This window comes from Phocoena phocoena, chromosome 15 (assembly GCF_963924675.1).
Source record: "Phocoena phocoena chromosome 15, mPhoPho1.1, whole genome shotgun sequence".
NCBI classification, from domain to species: domain Eukaryota; kingdom Metazoa; phylum Chordata; class Mammalia; order Artiodactyla; family Phocoenidae; genus Phocoena; species Phocoena phocoena.
In genome coordinates this window covers 13,352,950-13,375,994 of record NC_089233.1, presented here as the reverse complement: position 1 = coordinate 13,375,994, position 23,045 = coordinate 13,352,950, and the positions used below count along the sequence as shown (strand labels likewise).

The window sequence follows — 23,045 nt, the reverse complement described above, 5'->3', positions numbered from 1 at the left end:
TTGTTTAGCCTCCACATGTTTGTGTTTTTTATGGTTTTCTTTCCTGTAATTGATTTCTAATCTCACAGTGTTGTGGTCGGAAAAGATGCTTGATATGATTTCTATTTTCTTAAATTTACCGAGGCTTGATTTGTGACCCAAGATGTGATCTATCCTGGAGCATGTTCCATGTGCACTTGAGAAGAAAGTGTAATCTGCTGTTTTTGGATGGAATGTCCTATAAATATCAATTAAATCTATCTGGTCTATTGTGTCATTTAAAGCTTGTGTTTCCTTATTAATTTTCTGTCTGGATGATCTGTCCATTGGTGTAAGTGAGGTGTTAAAAGTCCCCCACTATTATTGTGTTACTTTCAATTTCCTCTTTTATAACTGTTAGCATTTGCCTTATGTATTTAGGTGCCCCTATGTTGGGTGCATATATATTTATAATTGTTATATCTTCCTGGATTGATCCCTTGATCATTATGTAGTGTCCTTCCTTGTCTCTTGTAAATTCTTTATTTTAAAGTCAATTTTATCTGACATGAGTATTGTTACTCCAGCTTTCTTTTGATTTCCACTCACATGGAATATCTTTTTCCATCCCCTCACTTTCAGTCTGTATGTGTCCCTAGGTCTGAAGTGGGTCTCTTGTAGACAGCATATATATGGGTCTTGTTCTTGTCTCCATTCAGCAAGCCTGTGTCTTTTGGTTGGAGCATTTAATCCATTCACATTTAAGGTAGTTATCAATATGTATGTTCCTATTACCACTTTCTTAATTGTTTTGGGTGTTTTTGTAGGTGCTTTTCTTCTCTTGTGTTTCCATTAGAGAAGCTCCTTTAGCATTTGTTGTAGAGCTGGTTTGGTGGTGCTGAATTCTCTTAGCTTTTGCTTGTCTTTAAAGCTTTTGATTTCTCTGTTTAATCTGAGTAAGATCCTTACCAGGTAGAGTAATCTTGGTTGTAGTTTCTTCCCTTTCATCACTTTAAATATATCGTGCCACTCCCTTATGGCTTGTAGAGTTTCTGCTGAGAAATCAGTGGTTAACCTTATGGGAGTTCCCTTGCATGTTATTTGTCATTTTTCGCTTGTTGCTTTTAATAATTTTTCTTTGTCTTTAATTGTTGTCAATTTGCTTACTATGTGTCTCGGCATGTTTCTCCTTGGGTTTATCCTGCCTGGGACTCTCTGCACTTCCTGGACTTGGATGGCTATTTCCTCTCCCATGTTAGGGAAGTTTTCGACTATAATCTCTTCAAATATTTTCTCGGGTCCTTTCCCTCTCTCTTCTTCTGGGACCCCTATAATGCAAACGTTGGTGCACTTAATGTTGTCCCAGAGGTTTCTTAGGCTGCCTGCATTTCTCTTCATTCTTTTTTCTTTATTCTGTTCTGTGGCAGTGATTTCCACCATTCTGTCTTCCAGCTCACTTATCCATTCATCTGCCTCAGTTATTCTGCTAACTGATTCCTTCTAGTGTATTTTTCATTTACGTTATTGTATTGTTCATCTCTGTTTGTTTGTTCTTTAATTCTTCTAGGTCTTTGTTAAACATTTCTTGCATCTTCTTGATCTTTGCCTCCAATCATTTCCCAAGGTCCTGGATCATCTTCACTATTATTATTCTGAATTCTTTTTCTGGAAGGTTGCCTATCTCCACCTCATTTAGTTGTTTTTCTGGGGTTTTATCTTGTTCCTTCGTCTGGGTACATAGTCTTCTGCCTTTTCATTTCGTCTATCTTTCTGTGAATGTGGTTTTCGTTCCACAGGCTGCAGGATTGTAGTTCTTCTTGCTTCTGCTGTCTGCCCTCTGAAAAGCCTCTTTTTCCTTGAATGTATGTGATAACATGGAAGTGGAGGGCTGCAGTTTCCACCTAAGCCATTCTTGACTAGCCTGAGAATGGACCATTGTACCCTCATTAAAATGATGGTTGCAGAACTTTTTCTTAATAAAAAGGGAGATATTATGCTTCACAGTTCAGAGGAGAAAAAACAATAACATTAACTTGTTTTTACTATAGGATCTTAATGTAAAACACGCATTGAAAAAAAGAGGGTGAGAACACAGGCAAATGAGCAGTTGCTTCTGGTTAGTCTCTTCAGTATTTGTTTTTGTCCAATTATATGTGCTTTTTGATAAATTCAAATGTCCCTACAAAGAGCGTGCATTACTTTTAAGATCAGAAAAAAAAATTGGTAAGGCTGGAAAAAATTGTTTTAATCAAATTCAAACAGAAGGTAAGCAGGGATAACAATATTAATCTTAGACAAACTAAATTCAAGGCAGGGGGGAAAAAGTATGCTTTTAAGATAAAGGGAGCATTACATAATGGTAACAACCACTGCTAGTAGTGAAGCCATTTAGATACAAATCTACAGTTGCCAAAGAAACTGACAACAAGATACAGAAATCAAACATTATTAGGAACACAGGAAGGAGTAGTCATTGTAGGAGGAGATGTTAAAACACCATTATCAAAAAGACTTAAAAAAATAAACTCATAGTCTAGCTAAACACACAAAGTTGATGTCTGGCAGGAATTCAATTTCATGATTATAGAGTAGGGGTATCTTTTCAAATGTGTATAGAACATATACAAAATTTGTTAATACTAGTCACAAAGAAAAAAAATGTTAACCTCCTCTTCCAGTTAAAGAGAAGGCACTTCTAGCCTGAAGAAAATATAGAGGCTAGAGCTGGGGAAAGAAAACAGGGAAACAATATTAATGTAGACAACTCTGGGTTCCCCAGGTATCTCGGGGGACAGGGGAGGATGAATGGGGATTAACTTTATGATCAGACCGAAACAAATACCTCTTCCCTACTTTTTCTCACCCATTAAACATCTTCATTTAGACCTGAAGTGTGAACCACTGAAATGGTACTTAACCCAGTGGGTCTCAAAGTGTGGTCCCTACACCAGCAGCATCACTGGAGAACTTGTGAGAAATGCACCTTCTCAGACCCACCCCAGACCTCTTGATGCAGAACTTCTTCCAGGTCAGGGTTCCAGGAGGTTCTGATGTGAAAGCATCTGATGCTAAAGGTGTATATAAATACTCCAGCTCCCTCACCCTTGAGCAGGTCAACTCTCTTGGGGTGGGTTTTACACTGGCTTTGCCTTCCCTTCCTTATCCTACTTCCCCACTCCTCTAATGATGCACTTTACCTCCCAAATAAACTAATGCACTCAAATCTTAGTTTCAGGGGCTGTTCTGGGGGAACCCACACTAAGACATCTACTGGAGACCCCCATTCTCACAGAGCTTGTGTTCTGGTTGAGACTGACCTATTCTTCCATTTCTTTCTCTTGGGCTGGGTCTGCTGAGATTTCCTCGGGGGAAGGAGCCCCACTGGTAGTGAGTCCTTACCCCAGTTCAGTCCAGCACCTACTGTTTGCTTTCTTCTCTGGGTCTGCTAGCTCTTCTCTGCACCACCTCTGGTCACTTCATTGCTTGCCCCCTGCTAGCCCTTTCCCAGCCCTATTCAGCTTCATCATTTACTCCCCGGCTAGGCTGTAACAGGGAAGAACAAATCTGACTCCATATTAGATCTGGTCCTTTTACTTTAACCTTTGTGCTCTGTTGCCTGTATTTAGTCATGCTGGCTCTTCACCTTTTGTAAAAGAATGTTGCCTTTAGCCTGATACACAGGATAGCCTATTTTCAAGGCTCTGACCTTTAAGGGTATAACACTTTTCCACTCATGTAGTGATAAAGAGTTGCAGAACAGAATAACATTTGTCTTGGAGGTTTAGAGGAACATCCTGACCTGGCCTACGTGGACAACTACAAGAACAAAGGATTCTGACACCAAGAAGTTTGCAACAAGTAATCATGGCCTTTTAAGTGCTTTGCTGAAATCCTTCAAGGAGTTTGGGGGTTTTTTTGGCATGAGCCACCCGTCTCCTTGAATGGCCCTGCAATAAACCTTTCTCTGCTCCAAACCCTGACATTTTGGGTTGTTTGGCCTCACTGTGTGTCGGGCACACGAACTTGTGTTCGGTAATAGGGTAAGACTCACAGAGGGCCGGCTACCAGCCAGGCCCTGTGAAACCAAGTCCTGCCCGGTACTGGGAGTCCAGCTATGAAAGGCACAGCGATCTCACGTGCTATGTGCTACAGGAGGATACAGGGAGCTGAGGCAGCACAGAGCAAGGGTCTTAGGATGTCAGCAAAGGAACCTCCCAGGAAGTGACACATAGGGGACACCCGGGGGACGAGAGGGATTTAGCCAGCAAACGGAGGGGGGGAAGTAGGAGTCAGGATTCCCTGCAGAGGGTTTGGAAGTACTTCTGAAGCCAGAGGTCTGCAGGGGCACACAGAGAGGCTGCAGAGAAGGCCACTGTGAGCCATGACTTTGCCAGCTGACTTAGAGGCTTCAGGGAACTGAAAGAACCTCCTTCTCCCAAGAGACTCTCCATGTAAGTTTTAAAATAAGGATGTGAAAAATCCAGCAAATGACCCATTAGTCCTCAAAATTTGGAGGCCCGGGAGATGGTGGTGCCCTGATGGGTGTAATGCTGGGTCCAGACCCACTCACACACTTCACTGGTTCAGAAGGGTCCGGGGGACTTCAACTCCTGGGCCGATGAAACGTGAGCTCATTGGAGCTGCTGAAGATACTCAGGTTTCCAACAGGACCCATGACACCGTCCTGCCTCTTCCTCACCCCCTCCTGACTGGGGAGCACGGGGTAATCTTCTACTGATCACACCGAGAGCAAGGGGTTCAGCTTGCTCCTAATCTTTCAGTTGCTCAGAAGATAAGCCTCCTTGGCCTTAAGCACGCACACTGGCTGCCTTTCTTTGATGTCATCGGCTTGTGTGGGTTTCTCCCTGCAGTGAATTTTTTAGGCTGGGATCCAACACAAAGGTACAATTGGCCAAAGCAACCCCCCTGCCACCACTTTCACACTAGGCCTCCGTCTCCAAGCACTTCAAAGGAGTTCTGATATTGTCATATAACAAATACAAAAAGTATTTGTTATATTTTTTAATTGAGCCATCATTCCTAGTAGAACTGAACTCCTAAAGACCTGCAAAGCCTGTGCATTTCTACCGACAGTCACTTTGGGCACAGAGGCCCAGAGGGGAATTCTGACGTATGATCAACAGTTCCCATCACAAGATAGAATTTCCCTTTTTCTTCTGCCTCTGGCGAAAGGACCAAGGAGATGCGACGCGGGGTGGGGATCGCGGAGGAATTCAGCTCTTCAATGTCATCTGCTTTCGGTAACAGGAAGAGGGGAAATGAGTCCAGACACATAACCAGTAGTTTATTCTTCAGAGCCCTAGAGGACTCAAGGACTAATTAACTAGTGTTTACCTGGATTTCGTCCCCCAAAACAGCCCCCCATTCTCCAGCTATGCCCCAGGGACAGGAGACAAAGTCACTTGGGCTCAGGATGGAATGAAAGTGACCCTTCCCCCCGCTCACATCGTGTGCTTGCACTGTCTTCTCCAACAATTGCATGCAGGTTGGCGGCCCCCATACCTTCATCACTGTTGTCATCCACCAGGATGATTTCCTTCAGCAGGTGGGTCGGTGTGTGGTTGACCGCGCTGTGAACTGACCGCAGGATCACCGACAGGGCCTCGTTCACGAAGATAAATATGATGGATATCTGGGGCAGCTCCTCGGAGAACTTCAGCTCCTTACACCTGGGGGAAGACAGCAGAGGACAGCAGAGTCAGAGGAAGGAGCAAAGCACAGACACTGCGGCTGCACATGGTAAGGCCGTCAGCCCAATCCTGGTACACGTCCTCCCAAGGTGAGGATCGTTGGTTCCCTCTTGGCCTCTCTGGGCTAATATCTGAGAATAAAACCTAAGGAGGAGACAGTTAAGAAATCCAGCTCCACTTCTCCCAGATGTACCACCCCACAGGAAGGAGGAGCATCAGTCTTGGGCGCACATCGCCAGTCTCCCAGGCTGCCACGCCCACAGGCACCCCCGGTCTCACTTCAGAGCACACCTGCCCGACTTCCCACTCCAGGCTCCCGCATTTCCCTCCTCGGAGCCCGCTTTGCTGCCTTCTGGGCAACTGCCTCACCCCCATCACTTCTCATCCAGAGGCAGCTGGGAGATGATGTATAAATACCCCAGCTCCCTCAGCCCTTGAGGTGGTTGACTCTGAGGGGTGGGTTTTACACCGGCTCCCAGAGTTTCCCCCAGCGGGATTAAGCTCCATCACCCACGGTAGCAAGCTGCATAGCACCCTCTTTGGGGGACACCTTCCCTTCTCAGTCCTACCTCCCCTCAGTGGTGCCCTTTTCACTGCCCATATAAACGAATGCACTCAAATCTTTGTTTCAGGGTCTGCTTCCGGGAGAACCCAAACTAAGACATCTATCGGACCTACCCAGTACCCAGCACTGTACAGGAGACCTTTGCTCTCACGGAGCTTACACTCTGGGAAAAGACATGAAACACACATGAAGTGTATCATCATCAAGGAAGAGGGGCCTCTACCTGCTAGGACCGTGCTGCCTGACACACCCTAACTCTTCTTGCAAGTGTTCCTAGAATCTCCCTGGGGACTGGAAATGGGACCACCTGCCTAAGAGGTCCTCCCTTCTAATATCCAGCAACTCCCCCATACCTGAAGACAGGGTGAAAGAGAAGAATGCTTTTCATCCAGGCTGGACTCAGGGGCGTAGGGCTTGGGCCTCCCTGGGGGCGCCCAGTGATGTAAGAGGTGACTGGTACCCAGGGAACCGGCTCTGCATGACTCAGTGATGGAAGCACCAGCACTCTGGCCTGGGGAATGTGGTTTTATGCATGGTCTGAGCCGCATCAGAAATACCAAGTGCCAACAGAGCAGAATGGAATACAGAGCTGGCGCATTTCAATGCATCCCCCGCCTCTCTGTGTGAGACTGTACGGTATACGGCACAATGCGTTCCAGAGCAAAACAGAGGGAATGGAGTGAAAGGGAAGCAGCACTGAAGAGACAGCAAGAAATACAGCTGTTTTTTTATGCTGAACAGCTTGGGCTGTGTTGGGCCGTATTAATCATGTAGGCAATTTTCAGAAGAAAATAAAGTTTTGTTACAATATACATTTGTGTCTCCTAGAGGAGACCATCCAGGGATCCACTGATCACGCAGCCTCATTTTTACCTCGATGTCGTAAATTCACTTCTGGGGGCTGCCGAGGAGATTAGAATGGTTATTGATGGGCTCACGGGCAGTTGGCGGGGATCATCTCATTTACTGCGTGGTGAGCCGGGGGAGGAGGGTGCATCCCGGAAGGTCCCTCGGAGCCTCCCTGACAGCGCCGGCAGCCATCCTGAACCTGGCAGGCTAGCAGCTGCTCCTCAACATACACGCGAGCACCCCGCCCATACACACGTACCTACTCTGACATGCACTCCTGGGCCTGGTTTCCTTCTTTCTTTCTTTCTTTTCTGGCTGCACCACTCGGCGTTTGGGATCTTAGTTCCCTGACCAGGGATCGAACCCGTGCGCCCTGTATTGGAAGCGGGGAGTCTTAACCACTGGACCACCAAGGAAGTCTCAGGGCCTTTTGTTTTTAAACAGATTCTGGCCCTTGAAATTAAGAAGACAAAAAGGCCAAACTGCAACGTACCAGCACCGTCTTCTCCAGCTACAGGCAATGGGGTCAGGCTGCCATTAACGCTGCGTGGTGGGTTAAGCCTCTTGGCCGGAGAAGGCAATTCCCTCTGCTGAGATGGCAATCATGGGCCCCCGGTCCTGCCCCTTCACGGTCAAGGTGGCCATTCAGTAAATCATGGGGGAATCTCAAAAGCAAGAAGCTCTCTGCCACACATTGAACCTGTCACCCTGGGCACAGTGCTCATGTTTTTTCATCTCTAAAACTGTCAAAATACCCCTCACTGTATTTAGTTCTAGGTGCCTGGCTAAGGTCCTCATAAGGATCAGGTGAGACCAGCCTTTGAGAGCCCTGGGAAAATGCAATGTACCAACCGACAGAAAGACCAGCCTGCCTGCCCGGCCCCTCCATCCTCCCTCCTGCCTCCTCTGATCCCTTTTGTAGATTTCCCATTACCATGGGCCAGGCTTCCAGAGCTTTCACTCAACCCAGACCCTGCAGGACCCACCCAGGACTCTGCTCCCCAAAAGGGCTCGGGCTCCAACCTCGCCCAGCTCACAGCTGTGCCCAACATCACAGGGGTTCCCAATAGGCAGACAACAGGAATACGGTCATTATGAAAATCAACATGGTTTTGTTGCTCTCGAGAGGCAGACTCTATCTTTAAAAAATCTCTAAGCCTGGCTTATGGCTTGATATGCAGGAGCGGCCACAGTATGCTGGACAGATAGAAAACTGAGGCCGTAAACACCTGCTGTAAAGAGGAGACATAGCCTGAAACATACACTACTTCCGATCAGACACCCAATGCCCAAGGCAGCAGGTGAGTGCGGGAAGGGAGATTAAGGATGGATGATGAAAAGGAAACAGGGAGGCCACACAGGCCTTAGAAATACTAGAGACTGCACAGAGGAAGAGAACAGGTACGGCTCCTGCCCCTGGAGCTGATGCTGGACCAATCCTCCCTGTGGCCTGATGATGCTCAGACGGTGCTTCCAAACCACACAGATCTGGGTATCCCACACCCTGCAGACTAGGGCTGACGTGAAAGAAGCATCCCCCCCACCATTTCCGAGTTCCTGCAGAGCTGACCAGGTGGACGGTGCTCAGTGCCGAGGTGCTTGTGCAATGGCCCACAGGCAGGCAGATTTGGGGAAGGGAGCCGTCAGCTCAGCTCAGCATCCAGCCTTGTCTTTATATCACGGAACATACAGAATCAGATAGGTTTCCTGCCTCCCCGACTGCAAAATCCAGGTGAATGAGAGAAACCCGGAAGGTCGTGTGGATAAAAGAACAGGTTCCAGATTTGAAAGATACCTGGGGAGAGGCCGGCAGGCCACAGAAAATGCAAAATAACTAAAAATCCACAGGGCTTTGTGTGCGTTCTCTAGAAACACAGACTCAGAGATGGGTCCCAGAAATCACACATTTGCTTTCAATAACTAGTCAGTAAGAAATAAACAATCTTGGGACTTCCCCGGTGGCGCAGTGGGTAATAATCCACCCGCCAATGCAGGCGACACGGATTCGAGCCCTGGTCCGGGAAGATCCCACATGCCACAGAGCAACTAAGCCCGTGCGCCACAACTACTGAGCCCGCGTGCCACAACTACTGAAGCCCGTGCACCTAGAGTCCGTGCTCCACAATAAAAGAAGCCACCACAGTGAGAAGCCCGCACACCACAATTAGAGAAAGCCCACGCGCAGCAATGAAGACCCAACGCAGTCATAAATAAATACATTTATAAAAGAAAGGAAAGAAATAAACCATCTTTTGTCTGAAAGATAATGGTTGGCGGGAAAGCTATCTCAAGGTCTGGGTCAATTCCAATCAAAGCTCCAGGCCAGGAGGGGAGCTACAAAGAAATTCAAGACCAGGTTCCTCTCCTCAAAGGGCTAACAAGGGACCAGATTCTGTGAAGCTGTCCTCACAGAGAAAAGACGGCAGAGACCAATAACCAACCACGTGACGTCTCTTAGACACCTTACCACTGTCCATCTGTCTATCTGTCCGGGAGGCCTTCTTTCTTGAACTCCGGAACTGCCTAAGAGTAACCACTGTCCCCCCTCCCTCATCCCGATCACCCCAGAGTCACTGGCATTGACTTCACTTAGCACCAAAAGTGCCCGTGCTCTGCCTTCACTGATGCTGAGTAAGAAGAGTTTGGGAGACTGGGCCGCCTCTGGGAACGCACTAGAGTCAAGTGCCACGATCAAGGGTCAAGGTCTCCAGCAGGGAAGAAATCAAAGCCCAAAGAGACGCCCACGTCCTCTCAGAAGCAGAGCCCTGCCCACGAACACCTCTGAGGGAAACAAGTTCTATGACCCCAATGTGATACAGGTAAGAGGTATCAAAACACACTTGTGACCCAGTCTGCCAACCTGGAAACAAAAAGAGGACCCCAGGGCTTCCCTGGTGGCGCAGTGGTTGCGAGTTCACCTGCCGATGCAGGGGACACGGGTTTGTGCCCTGGTCCGGGAAGATCCCACATGCCGCAGAGCGGCTGGGCCTGTGAGCCATGGCCGCTGAGCCTGCGCGTCCGGAGCCCGTGCTCCGCAACGGGAGAGGCCACAACAGTGAGAGGCCTGCGTACCACAAAAAACACAAAAAAAGAGGACCCCATAAGATCCCCATCATTGTAAAAATATTTAGATGCAACCTCTAGGAGACTCAGAAGATCACAGATAATAATGTTGATAATAATAACCAACACTTCATAGTACAGGTGCCAAAAACTGCTGGAAGCTTCCCTGTGCTGTACTATCTCATTTAGCATGAACAACAATCCTATAAGGTAGGCAGTATTTTCATCCTCATTTCACAGCTGAGGAAACTGGGGCACAGAGAGGTGAAGTCACTTGCCCTAAGTCACACAGCAAGTCTGAAATGCTGCAGGGGTGCCTGGACGTGAACATCACCATCTGACTTTTAGACTCTTGCAAACGCCCCCGCGTGCCCAAGGCAGGGTGTGGTAGCTACAAGAGACAAGTCTGTACACAATTTCCAGCCAGCCCCTTCCTAGCTGGGGGGCCTTGGCTAACTTGTTTGGTCTCTCTGAGCCTCAGCTTCCTTTTCTCTGCCCTAAAAGCCCCAACGAGGTGGCGGTCCTCCGTGGCCAGCTGTACCATACCCAAGGGCTGCTGGGGACACAGTGCAGACCAGGAGAGGTCCCTTCAAGTGGGACAGGTGAGCAGAAGCCAGCTTCATCATCCCCGGGGGCTGATAAGGCTGGTGGGATGTGGGCAAATCTCCTAGTGTTCTGGCTACGAATCTGGGCAAGGGGCCAATTGAGTGCTGGTCTCCGAGGAGTTATCAAAGTCTTTTAACTGAAGACCCCAAGCAAAGGGAGGCCACGTCTGCTCTCAGCCACGCCAGGACATTGCCAAGGTTCCGCTGCTTATGAACGACTTCTGTCCTCATGCACTCAGGCCCATCTCTGTGGGTCCCCACCAGCCCTCAGGGCAGAGGCAGGGAACCCCAGGACCTATAAGGCTGGGTGTGCAGGGTGCACATGTGTGTGCTCAGGACGGCAGGTGGGGCTGTCCCGAGGGCCTGAGCCCAGGCTCCAGTCCTTGCCCCTGGTCCCCCTCCTGGTCATCAGCTCCTGGGGTCCCACCTAAGGTGAGGGCTCCCCTTCACTGAGCCTACCTGGTTTCTCTGTCACTCGGCTCACATGGCCCATCACTGTGCAGCCAACCTGCAGGGCCTCCCTAGCTGCTCGCCTCAGCTCTGGCTCCCCAGTGCAACAATGCCCTTCAGTCTCTGCCCCACTGTCTCCCCGACCCTAGTGAAGGGACCAACTCCAAGCACTGTCCGAGCACTAATCCCGCGGTCAGTAACGAGAGTCTTGGGTTTGATGGCTAAAACGCACTCAACACGCTGACAAGGCAGTGCAACGCAAGGCGGCAAACGCTATACAGTCATCCGTCGGGATCCACGGGGGATCGGTCCCAGGACCCCTGCAGAAAGCAAACCCCGCAGATGCTCGAGTCCCTTATGTAAAATGTGCAGTACCGCTGGCCCTCCGTATCCGCGGATTCAGCCAACTGCGGATCCAAATCTACCGCTGGTTGACTCTGCAGATGTGGGACCCGTGGACACGGAGGGGCAACTAGACCTACACCAGATGTGACAGATAAGTTGAGATGGGTCAGGAGGGCAGAGAAGATGAGCTATGGGCTGGGTTTGAAAGATGGATCGACGGATGACACTTGCTTGGTCAAGAACAGAGGGAGAGGCAGGCGATCAGCACTTCTGAGCACACAGAGGCACTAGGGCTCCCTTCCTCTCTTCCAACGCCTTCCAGAAGAGAACTGTCCAAGCTTGCTTAGAGCTGGGGCGCCAAAGTGCCAAGCTGTGCAACCAGAGACTCATACGGGGCTCTGCAAATTCCTACCAGGCTGATTCCTTTTTCATTTTCAAGGCGCTCCAAAATCATGCGTAAGGTCATCAAAAAACATTAATAAAGGTTCTACAGAGTCCGTGCTGCCTCAGTGGCAGGCCTCTCCACCAACCTTTCTGAGTTCGGGAAGGCAATGTGGAGGAAAATGAGAGGGAGGGAAGTGTGGGGCGCCAAACAGAATAGGCACTTTGAGTCATCAAACCCCACCGTGCCAGCCCAAGAGCAGCTGTGCTCCAATGAGAAAACCCTTGAGAATTGTGACAGGCACGCAACGGACACATCTTCACCTCTACTCCTCCCACTGCTGAGGGCAGATGTGGGAGCAAGGATTCCCAGCATCATATCCACACGACATCCAATCCACCTCTAAATGGACGGTCCAGGTCCTTGGGTACCTACCCTTTAAATACTGATCGTGCTCTACATATGCGAGCAAACCTGGAAAGTACCCCCGTTCCCCCCTGCACTTCCAAACCTGCCAGCTCCCCCCGCTGTGCCAGCACATGCTTCCTTGGCTTGGCCAGACCCTCACTGGTCAGCATCTGTCACACTCTACATATAGCCCAAAGCCCACACTCTCAAACTGAGAGCCAAAAGGGCTCTGTTCCCAAGAAAGCGTTAGTGTGGCCCAGCCACTGACGAAGAGGATTCATTTTTCAAATAGTGGTATCCAGTTGCCAGGTAGAAGGAACCAGAAAGGAAAGGCGAGTGTGTGGAAGAGTCGCCTCTTGGCTGCTGCCTGAATTCCACGTGGCCACAGACACTGAGAGCACACGCTGAATCACAGGCATGGCTACAGTGCACGTCAGTCCAAGGTATCCCAAGCCATGGGTCAGGCCCTACCAAGAATAGAAATGAGCTCCTCCTTGAAGCCCTATGCAGATAGGCCACCATTCTTTTTTTTAAATACATTTATTTATTTTATTTATTTATTTTTGGCTGCACTGGGTCTTCACTGCTACGCGGGCTTTCTCTAGTTGCAGCGAGCGGGGGCTACTCTTCATTGCAGTGCGCAAGCTTCTCACTGCGGTGGCTTCTCTTGTAGCGGAGCACGGGCTCTAGGCGCACGGGCTCCAGTAGTTGTGGCTCGCGGGCTCAGTAGTTGTGGCTCGCGGGCTCTAGAGCGCAGAAGGCCACCACTCTTGAGCTCGGACATGGTCATGACCATTAACCCCATGCGTGCTGACTGACATAAAACAGCAGGATACACCACACGTTTTCTAGGGCGCACCACGTCCAACAACCTCACCTTTTCTTCAACCAAGAAATAAACTCCTCCCTCCTCTCTCTGTCTCCCTGTGGACACAGGGCCAGATTATGAAATCAGATCACCAAGCAAGTCTAACTGCCCATGATGGTTAATTTTATGTGACAACTGGCTAAGCCACGGTACCCAGATATTTGGTCAAACGTTATTCTAGGTGTTTTCTGTGAAGGTATTTTTAGATGAGATTAACATTCAGATCAGTAGGCTTGGAGTAAAGTAGATTATTACCCTTCAACCTGTCGGGGAGCCTCATCCAACCAGTTGAAAGCTTTAAGAGAAAAAAGACAGAGAGCCCCTGAGGAAGAGGGAATTCTGCCAGGAGACTGCCTTTGGACCCAAGCTGCAGCATTAACTCCTCCCTGGGTCTCATGGCTGCTGGTGAGCCTTGCAGATTTTGGACATGTCAGCCTCCACAATTACATAAGCCAAAGTCCTTAAAATAAATCTCTCTTGCTTTCCATCTATGTACCTATCTATGTCTCTATCTATCATCTATCTATATCTTATGTGCAGATATCTTTATCACCCATCTGTATGTTATCTATATCCCATTTATGTCTTAGATACCCTATCTTATCTCTATAGATAGAGATAGATAGCTAGATGGATGGATAGATGGATCAATGGATGGCTGGATAGATAGATAGATAGATAGATAGATAGATAGATAGATAGATAGATAGATGGGTGGGTGGGTGGATAGGTAGGTAGGTAGGTAGGTAGGTAGATAGGTAGATAGATAGATAGATAGATAGATAGATAGATAGATAGATAGATAGATAGATATCCTATTAGTTCCATTTCTCTGGAGGACCCTCACTGATACACTGCCCTGTAGTTTGGAAGAAAAGATTATACCAAATTGAGGTGTCATGTCTCATTAGAACCCTGTCATTCCAATCTCTCCTTCCGGTCACAGCCTCAGACACCACCCAGGACAGCCAGGGAGCTTCTGACCCATAACGAGAGACGCCCAGAAGGACCACCCAGTCTGGCAGTGGAATTAGCCCGAAGCTCCCATGGCCTTTCCTGGACCCCATCACTGCCCAGAGCTGCTGCACCTCAAACATCTCTACCTTCCACAGTCACAGCCTCCCTTCCTTCCAGTTCTCCCCACCTTGCATCCCCAAACCAGTCACTTTTCAACCTCAATGAGACCTCCCGGTCCTGGGCCACTCTGTTTCCACTCAGTGTATCAGCTCTACCCTCGCCTGGCCAAGATCTTCCCTTCACCCTTGCCTTCGTCCCACCCTTTCTCCCTTGGCCTTCTTTCTCACCAGCCCTGAAGAACCCCAGCTGGGGTTCACTCGTCCATCTAACTTTCCTCCGCTTCACACACACTGCTGACACTGCAAGAAAAAGTCCCACCACTGCAGTGGTGACAAGACAAATCCAAGGTCCCCAGACCCCGTGAAGCCCGGGGAGCTGCCCCGCATCCTTTTCGAGGCTTTTCAGAACTCTCAATTCCCCCATCCCCACCCCGATCTCTACTCCCTACTCTTCCCGTTTTCCTCGAGCCAACCTCTCTCTATCAGGTACCTCCTACTCCACAGAGGGAATCAAGGTCACCAGCAGCAACTTCCAAGTGTGGTCTCGGGCCTGTGGCAGCAGCAGCAGTAGCAGCAGCATCCCCCAGCAGCCTGTTAAAAATGCACCAACTTGGTCCACCCAGACCCACTGGCTCAGAGTCCCTTAGCAAGTTCTGCAGGTGGCTTCTCCGCACCACGTGGAGATGTGAGAAGCACTTCCCGAGTCCCCCTCACCACCTAAAAGCTTATCAACCTCAGAACTCAGCCTTGAAGGAGGCAGCCTCAGGAGGTCAAAAGTAACCCCCCCTCCTCTGTGCTGTGGATTCCCCAGCCTCCTCCCATCCAAACGCCTTGCTTCACCCATTATTCTCTCTCCTCCAGCTTCACTCTTCTTCCACTGACTTTTTCCACTCAAGGAAGGGACTCAAGTCTCTCCCATTTACATCCAAAAAATCCCTTGCCCCACAGCCTTAATCAGCCTCTTCTCCTTGTCTGCCCTCCCTGACTTCCCCCTTTATCTGTCATTCGTCCCTCACTAGACCATCATTTGCCTCCTAGTTACCTTATTCTGCTAAAACTGCTCTTGTTAGTTTCCAGTGACATCTACGTGGCCCGGATCAATGGAAACTTCCCAACCTCATCCCAGCTGACGATCCTTTCTGCAGTGTTCAACACGGTTGCCTCTCTCCTTACATAAACAGTATTTACTCCTGGATCCTGGCACCCTCGCCATCTCCTCATCCCCACCTCTGCTTTTTCTCCCACTGGAGATCTGTCCTGGCCACTTGTTTATTTCACAGGTTGCCCTTTTGTGCTAATCCTCCAAATTCCAAAATTCCTCAAGGCTCCTTCTTCTGCCCTCTCCTATTCTCACCTGGTCAACTCTTTCTGGGTGATCTCATCCAATTCTACAACTCCAACCACGATGCCAGCAACTTCCAAACCCCCATCTCTAGTCTGGATGCTTCACGCTTCTGCTTCCCACTGGGCATCTCCACTTGGACATCTCACCAGCATCTCAAATGCAGCATACCTAAAACCGACACCTGCTCCCTCTGCACCTTCCTGTCTTCATTGGAGGCCACCACTCTTTCTCTTTGAGAGTCAAGTCAAAATCATGTCCCGTTCAACATGTCACCAAGTCCTAAAGATTCTACCATCTTTAGCGTCTCTTTAGGACACTCCCCTCCACCCCCATTTCTACTGCCACACCTCCACTCCACATCATTCCCCCTAGATGACACCCAAAGCCACCTAACCGGTCCCTGGCCTCCAGTCTGTCCACCTGCAGCCCTCTGTGGGTTGGTATCTATCCACCTCACTGCGGCTAGCGTGATCTCTCTAAGATGCAAATGTGATCATGTCACTCTTGCATTCCCACTATCCCCTTGGCTCTCTGTAGCTTTCAGAATTAGCTTCAGACTTCTTTGTTTGGCACCCACGTTCAGCCCCAGCTCATCTCTCCAACCTCATCTCCTCCCTGTTGTTTCCCCCAGGAACTGTAAACTATTTGTATTTCCCAGAACCGGAAACGCTGCCTCTCAATTCACACACCTTTCTCTCTGTCTAAAGTGCCCTTCCTTCTGTGTAACCTGTCCTCCTCCCTCAGCCCAGCTCCAGGCAGCTCTCCCAGACCCCCAACAGGATGTCATGCCCCTGTCCTTTGTCACTTTCTCTCCCTCTGCACGCTGTCAGACTGACACTCTTCACTCTGTCCTCTCCCAGTGCGGGGCAGCCAGTGGGTCTTCTTTCTTTTTTGTTTCCCCAGAACCCAGAACAATACTTGGCAGATAAATGGTTACTGAATGAACAAATAAAAAGCCAAAGTCCTCCTATCTTCCCAATTTATTCCCTCTGCTCTTCTTATGATCAAAGGCATCTCCTCCCGCAATTATAACTTCAGTGATGGCATCTCAACACTTAAAAGATACCATTCTGAACACAACTGTCTCCCTTGATTTACTAATCAGAGCTCAAATTCTAAAGGCTGCTTGGGTCAAGTGCATTAACCAGCCCCAAACTCTCTTTTTTTCTTCCCTCCTTATCAAGCCTCGCCTATAGTCCTAAGAAAGAGTGCTATCATTTTTAGCAACAGCAAACCTTGCAAAAGGAGACATGAGGCTGAATAAATGAGATGTATGAGGCCCCTCTTTTGGATCTCTCCTCATTAGGGAAAATGCACACTTTTCTGAGTGGTTTAATTTCCTCTGGCTGAGCTCAGTTCATCCAGGAAGCAGCAGCACACCTCATTAGTTCAGTTTCCACACAGAGCGGTCTCCGAGATGAACTGCCTACCCCACCAATTGAGTCTGCACCCATCCTGCCTATCAGTTGTACTGGGGCAATTTTCATGAATCAAGATTCAGCCTGCTCCATGCATGGCATGGGTTCCTATCTTGGGGTCCAGGGAGCCCCAGGAAAAGCTCCAGAAATTGGATGCAAGATGTTGTGGGTGTAGGAGGATTTGTTTTTTCGGGGCTCCATCGGCTTCCCACAGGAGCGCCGTGGGAGGGGAGGAACCCAGGCCATACAGCCAGCGAGGACCATTGTCAGTTGCAGCCCCACACCCTGGTCAAGACCAGTGCCAGACTCACACCCTGTTTTCAAGCACCGTGGGGTAAACAAAGCTCTATGCTTCCCCTGCCAGCCTGGTTCCTGTAAACATTTATTTTGGAATAGTCCTCAAACCACCTTTGATTTTTGGACCGAATACCAACTGGCTCCATGGCTTCCTGGGAAGTCTCTTTCACTGAGTTGTGAAGAGTTGCTTTTCCAAGGACAGGGCAATTGTCTTTAGCCAGAAAATCCATGAGACTCAGCACTGCTTGGCCAGATGTCACTATGCCAGTTTCAAGACACAGTAGGAGGTCCTGACGTGGGCAAAGAAACCCTACCTGTCTCTCTCTATCTTCAGAAGTTTTTTTTTTTTTTCATTAAGTGAAAATGGTTGATTCACCATCTTTAACCCTCAGTTCCAAACACAGTCTCCTGCTTTGTGCAGCACTGCTTTCCCTAAAAGGAAGGGGGAACCACACACATATAGGGCTGGGGCAGGGGCAGGGGCATCCTTCCGATTCTCAGCCTAAGAGGTGAATTTGCCTGAGTATGATGTAGCTTATCTTGCTGTCTTCAACAGAAGGGAACAGAAAAAGGAAAGGAAAACCCTCGAGTTCTATTAAGCAGTGGCGCAGGAGGAGAATTTCTAAAAACAATTAAGGATAAATTAATGCAGACAGTTTCAGGCCACAGCTAAGAAAGCCTCAGGGCACTTAAGACACAGGAAATACTGCCTAAGTTACTCATACATAGTATTTATCCTATAAGCTTTCTAAAGTGAGTAGGGACAGCCTCGACTGCTGCAGGAGGGACAGAAATACATACATTAGGAAATGACGCAGATTGGAAATAATAAATAGCGGTGTTCCAAAGCCCAGAGGATCCAAAATGTGGTCAAAAAGATTCTTTATAGAAATCGAAGGCCATACAACACTCTGTTCTCAGCCAGTCCCCCCTCTCTCCACCCCCAGCCCCTCACAAAATGCCAATCTGGTTCTAAAGGTTGCTACCCTGTCACTTCAGCACAGCAACGAGAAACGTATTACCAAACGAGCTATTTTTCCTTTTAATGTTCAAGCCAAACTGCCCAGTCACGCCTATCTTTTTACAGACGCTGACCCTGAAAACACTTGTGTTTATTCCTGCATCTGGGCCGTCCTTGGCATTACTGTTGTTACTTTTTCCCCCCCAATTTTAAAAATTGAAGTGTAGTTGATTTATAATGTTGGGCTAGTTGCAGGTATACAGCAAAGTGATTCGGTCATATATATATTTTTTCAGATTCTTTTCCATTTTAGGTTATTATAAGATATTGAATACAGTCCCTGTGTTATACAGTAGGTTTTGTCATTTATCTATTGTATATATGGGAGTGTGTATCTGTTCATCCCAAACCCCTAACTCATTATTGTTGTTGCTTCCGTTGTTGTTACCTCCATCCATAACGTCTTCCCCAAAGACTGGCCCTCCTTACTCTGAGTCAAATCTGACACACCAGCCCCTCCAGGTCTCGCTTAGTCCTAACCTGGCCATGCCTGTCTTCCTGGACAGAAAATGCCTTCTCTCTCTCTGGACCACTAAAGCAATTCAGCAGATCCCCAGTCCTTCACCCCTCAAGGTATGCAGGTCCTTTGCCACATGAGTCTGAAGTTCTCACTAAAGAGGCGAAGTCTATTTCCGCACTCATTGGATCTGGGCTCAGCCCCATGACCTGTTTTGACTAGCAGGACAAGGTGAAGTGCTTGTGCCAGCTCCAAGCATGAGCCTCAAGAGAGGGTCTCATGCCTTTGTTCATCACCTGAGAAGCACTGGGCTGGCTCTCTGGTCCCAGATGAGGATGGAAGCTGGGTGGTAAGAAAGTGACATACCGCACAGGACAGTCATGCATGGGTGAGCCCAGCCAATGCAGCTGCTCGCCACACCAAGAACTTTCCAGGGTATACATTATCTAATCACTTTTCACCACGAGCCAGTCATGTGGGTATCCCCATTTTGCTGATGAGGAAAATGAGGCTCAGAGTCACAAGCCCAAAGGCAGGTGAGTGGTAGACAGAGCGAGGCTTTCAACCCAGATCCACCTGACTGCAAAGCCCCCTGTCTTAGCCTCTGCAAAAAGAAATGACTTATCAAGGATGGTCTGGGTGGAGGGATTTTGATGGCTTCTGTTTCTTCCTTTATATTCCACACCAAACATAACTTAAAAAATACTATGAATGTTACTTTTTGAAAGGTTTTTACGGAAATCATTTTAGCACTTAACACATGATTTCAGCATTGACCTGAAACAGTAAACAGGTAAGAATAAACAACAAAGCCGTTGAGGGGAAAAGGGTACTAAGGAAACCTAGAGACATACATGATGTTAAAATCCAATATGATGTTAAACCCAGAGACATACATGATGTTAAAAGCTAATATAATGTAATCAATAACAAGTTGATTGACAAGTGAAACAGAGCTAAGAGACCAGAAACAAAGCTGATCTTAGAGAATGTATGCCAAGAACGCACCACACCAAAGGGTAGGGGAAGAATCACAAAATGTGCTGGGACTACTGTCTCCCTATTGGGTAAAATTGTGAGAGTGTCCCCTCCAAACACACCGCAAAATAAATTTTAGATAGATAAAACAGTTAAATTGAGAACTCAAAATACAAGGAAAGTAAAATAAAATTGAAAATGAATATTCATACCAACTCCAGATATTAAAGAATCAACAGTTTGATAATAATTGCAAACCTCTGATTATCAAAAGTAATAAAATTAAGACAACAGCAACGTACCAAAAAATTTTACAGCAATTACAAAAGAGTAAAAGATAATGAAAACCCCAAACACACAATTAGGTAAATAAACATGAACACAAAATTCAGAGAACAAAAGAAACAAATAAACATGAGAAGAGGTGGACCCTCAAGAGTAATAAGAGAAATTCAAAGTAAAACAATAATGAAATGTCATTTTGCCTCTAGGTGGTGAAATCCTCAATAATTTTTTCTTGCTTCTTTACACATTTTCTGTTCTTATTTTTTATAGTGAGTGAACATAACACAGAAAAACACATCAGTTTAAATTAATGCATGATGACAGAACCATATTGCAAAATTAAAGGGAATAGCAGTGCTTGGCTACACGCCCTTGGATTTTTGTGTGTGACATCAACTGGCATAAATAATCGACACCCCATGTCATCCCACAACATGCCCTCTGAGGCCATAATAGGAAAGAGAATTTTGAGTCAAAACCAAAATTACAACTATTCTCTTTTCAAAGGCAGATGTGGGAGAAAGATGACATGGCCCAACCTCGTGTTATTTATTCTAGAAAACAAACATATTTTGCTCTACCCAGAAGCTATTCCATGATGGCCTCGTATAATAAACATAAAACCAATCACTCACAGACCTTCCTCTGTTAGCCAACATGTAGCTTTGAAAAGGCATGAGAAACTTAAACATAAAATGACTGTAATTTGATAAAAGCCCAGTTAGCTCCAGCCATATGCCAATTTCTTAAAGTTATGGGAACTGCCATTTACAATAATAATAAATGCTACACGGGATGGGAACCCAAGCCTGGGCATTTTGTAGAGAAACTGAACCATCCAACTGAGCTTGCCAGGCATCTAGTCTCACCTGTTAATAACCATGTATAAAACAATCTAATGACTTAGGTGACCAGTTCCTAACTCGAGGATGTACTTCTGCTCTGGAGTAAAATGGCCTGAGAAGAAACTTCAACCCTCTTTAAAACTCAAATCCACTGATTTCTCAACGTGCTGTAGAATTCTCTCTGCCACTTGTACCATCCCACAGCCATATGTGAATAATACACAGCTCTCATTCTTTTCAGTCTTTTCCAGGTAATGACTTCTTTTCTAAAATCCCACAGGTAAAATCTGAAGCGAACTTGGAGACCTCCGTGTTGACACAAGTCCTCACATCTTGGGCTGGTGAGAGAGATACAGAAATGGCAGTGGATACGTGAAGCAGAGGCACCGGAATAAATCTTTCCATGCAGCCTTTGGCCCCAACACTAACCCTTCTCATCACTAGTCTGTAGATTCCATGAACTCAGGGACCACATCTCTTTGACTGATGTATCTCCAGCACATGGGTTGGGCTCATCCCGGATGCTCAATAAATATTTGTTAAATACATGAACAAATAAAATAGACAAAAGAAATTCTAGTCACCTGTGGCGTAAAAGGGTTATATGGAGCACACAGTTCTGGAATTCCAAAGATTAAACAAAGAGCCTATAATCATAGGAAAACTGAGTCCCCTCTCAGGGTACCTCCTTTGCCTATTTGAAGCTGTCACATCAGCTCACTGGAGAAGCAGCTCACCTTGCTGAGGATGGTGACTTTATTTAATTCCAAACATTCTTTTTTTTCCCTACTAGCAAGATCCAGGAGAGGGAAAACTCCTAGAAACCTAAGCAGTACAAATATGCCTCAATGCTTATGACAGATGGAAGGCAATGCCTATCCCTTGATTTAATATGGATCTTGTGTTCACCCAGAAAACCTGTTCCTTTATTTTTAACACACCAAAGGACAAGTGTATCTGTATCACCTGGAAACATGAGCTTAACTGTGAAATTTGCATACACTGAACATCAATTACAGACCAGCAAGGTGTTGAAGATAGAGAGGTTTTTTTAAAACCTCCCTAATACCCTGGGAAAGCTCACAGCTCCATAAGGGGAAAAGACAGGCAAATAATAATTATGATTACGGGATGATAAATGTCACAAGGGAGGTTTATTCGGGACGCTCTGGGAACTTAGTTCTGCCTGCAAGGAGATAGATGGGGGCCCACCCAGGGAAGGTTTTGCAAAGGAGATAAAATTTGATCTGGGCTATGAAGCATGAATAGGTAATTGCCAGGTGAGGGCCTGTGAAGGGAGAGAGAGGAAGAAGGGAGAAACTCTAGAAGCAAAATGAAATGAGTAGCATGTGCGAAAACGAGAGAGAAAATGTACATCGCACCACCAGCAAACAGAAATAGGTACTTCAGAGGGTGTCTGGGGTGAGGAAAAGAAAAGAGCAGTCAACCAGCTACACTGAAGCCCGTTTATAAAATTCAGACCCTATCCGCCAGCAGTGGGAAGCCAGGACATCAAGGATTATTGACCAGGGAAGTGACATGACAACACATGGCACGTGTCTAAATCAAAGAAAGGCCTGTCTTCAAGTCGGCCCAAGACACAACCTCCCAGGCAAAGTTCCAGGCTCTCAAAAAGGACATGTGGGGGGGCTTCCCTGGTGGCGCAGTGGTTGAGAGTCCGCCTGCCGATGCAGGGGACACGGGTTCGTGCCCCGGTCTGGGAAGATCCCACATGCCGCGGAGTAGCTAGGCCCGTGAGCCATGGCCGCTGAGCCTGCGCGTCCGGAGCCTGTGCTCCACAACGGGAGAGGCCACAACAGTGAGAGGCCCGCGTACCGCAAAAAAAAAAAAAAAAAAAAAAAAGGACATGAGGGCCTTCCCTGGTGACGCAGTGGTTAAGAATCTGCCTGCCAATGCAGGTGACACAGGTGCAAGCCCTGGTCCGGGAAGATCCCACATGCCGCAGAGCAACTAAGCCCATGCGCCACAACTACTGAGACTGTGCTCGAGATCCTGCGAGCCACAACTACTGAGCCTGCGTGCCTAGAGCCCGTGCTCCACAACAAAGAGAAGCCCGTGCACCCCAACCAACAGTAGCCCCCGCTCACCGCAACTAGAG

The 23,045-nt window shown here is 47.7% G+C and overlaps 1 protein-coding gene across 1 annotated transcript in view; it reads right to left on the bottom strand.

The window, feature by feature from the left end:
• Nucleotides 1–23,045, bottom strand: part of GALNT17 (polypeptide N-acetylgalactosaminyltransferase 17) — a 431,611-nt gene that overhangs the window by 218,031 nt on the left and 190,535 nt on the right. Inside the window, exon 3 of the mRNA XM_065892271.1 lies at nt 5,482–5,648. Coding sequence (XP_065748343.1) covers nt 5,482–5,648 — 167 coding nt within the window. The remainder of the gene's footprint in view (nt 1–5,481; nt 5,649–23,045) is intronic.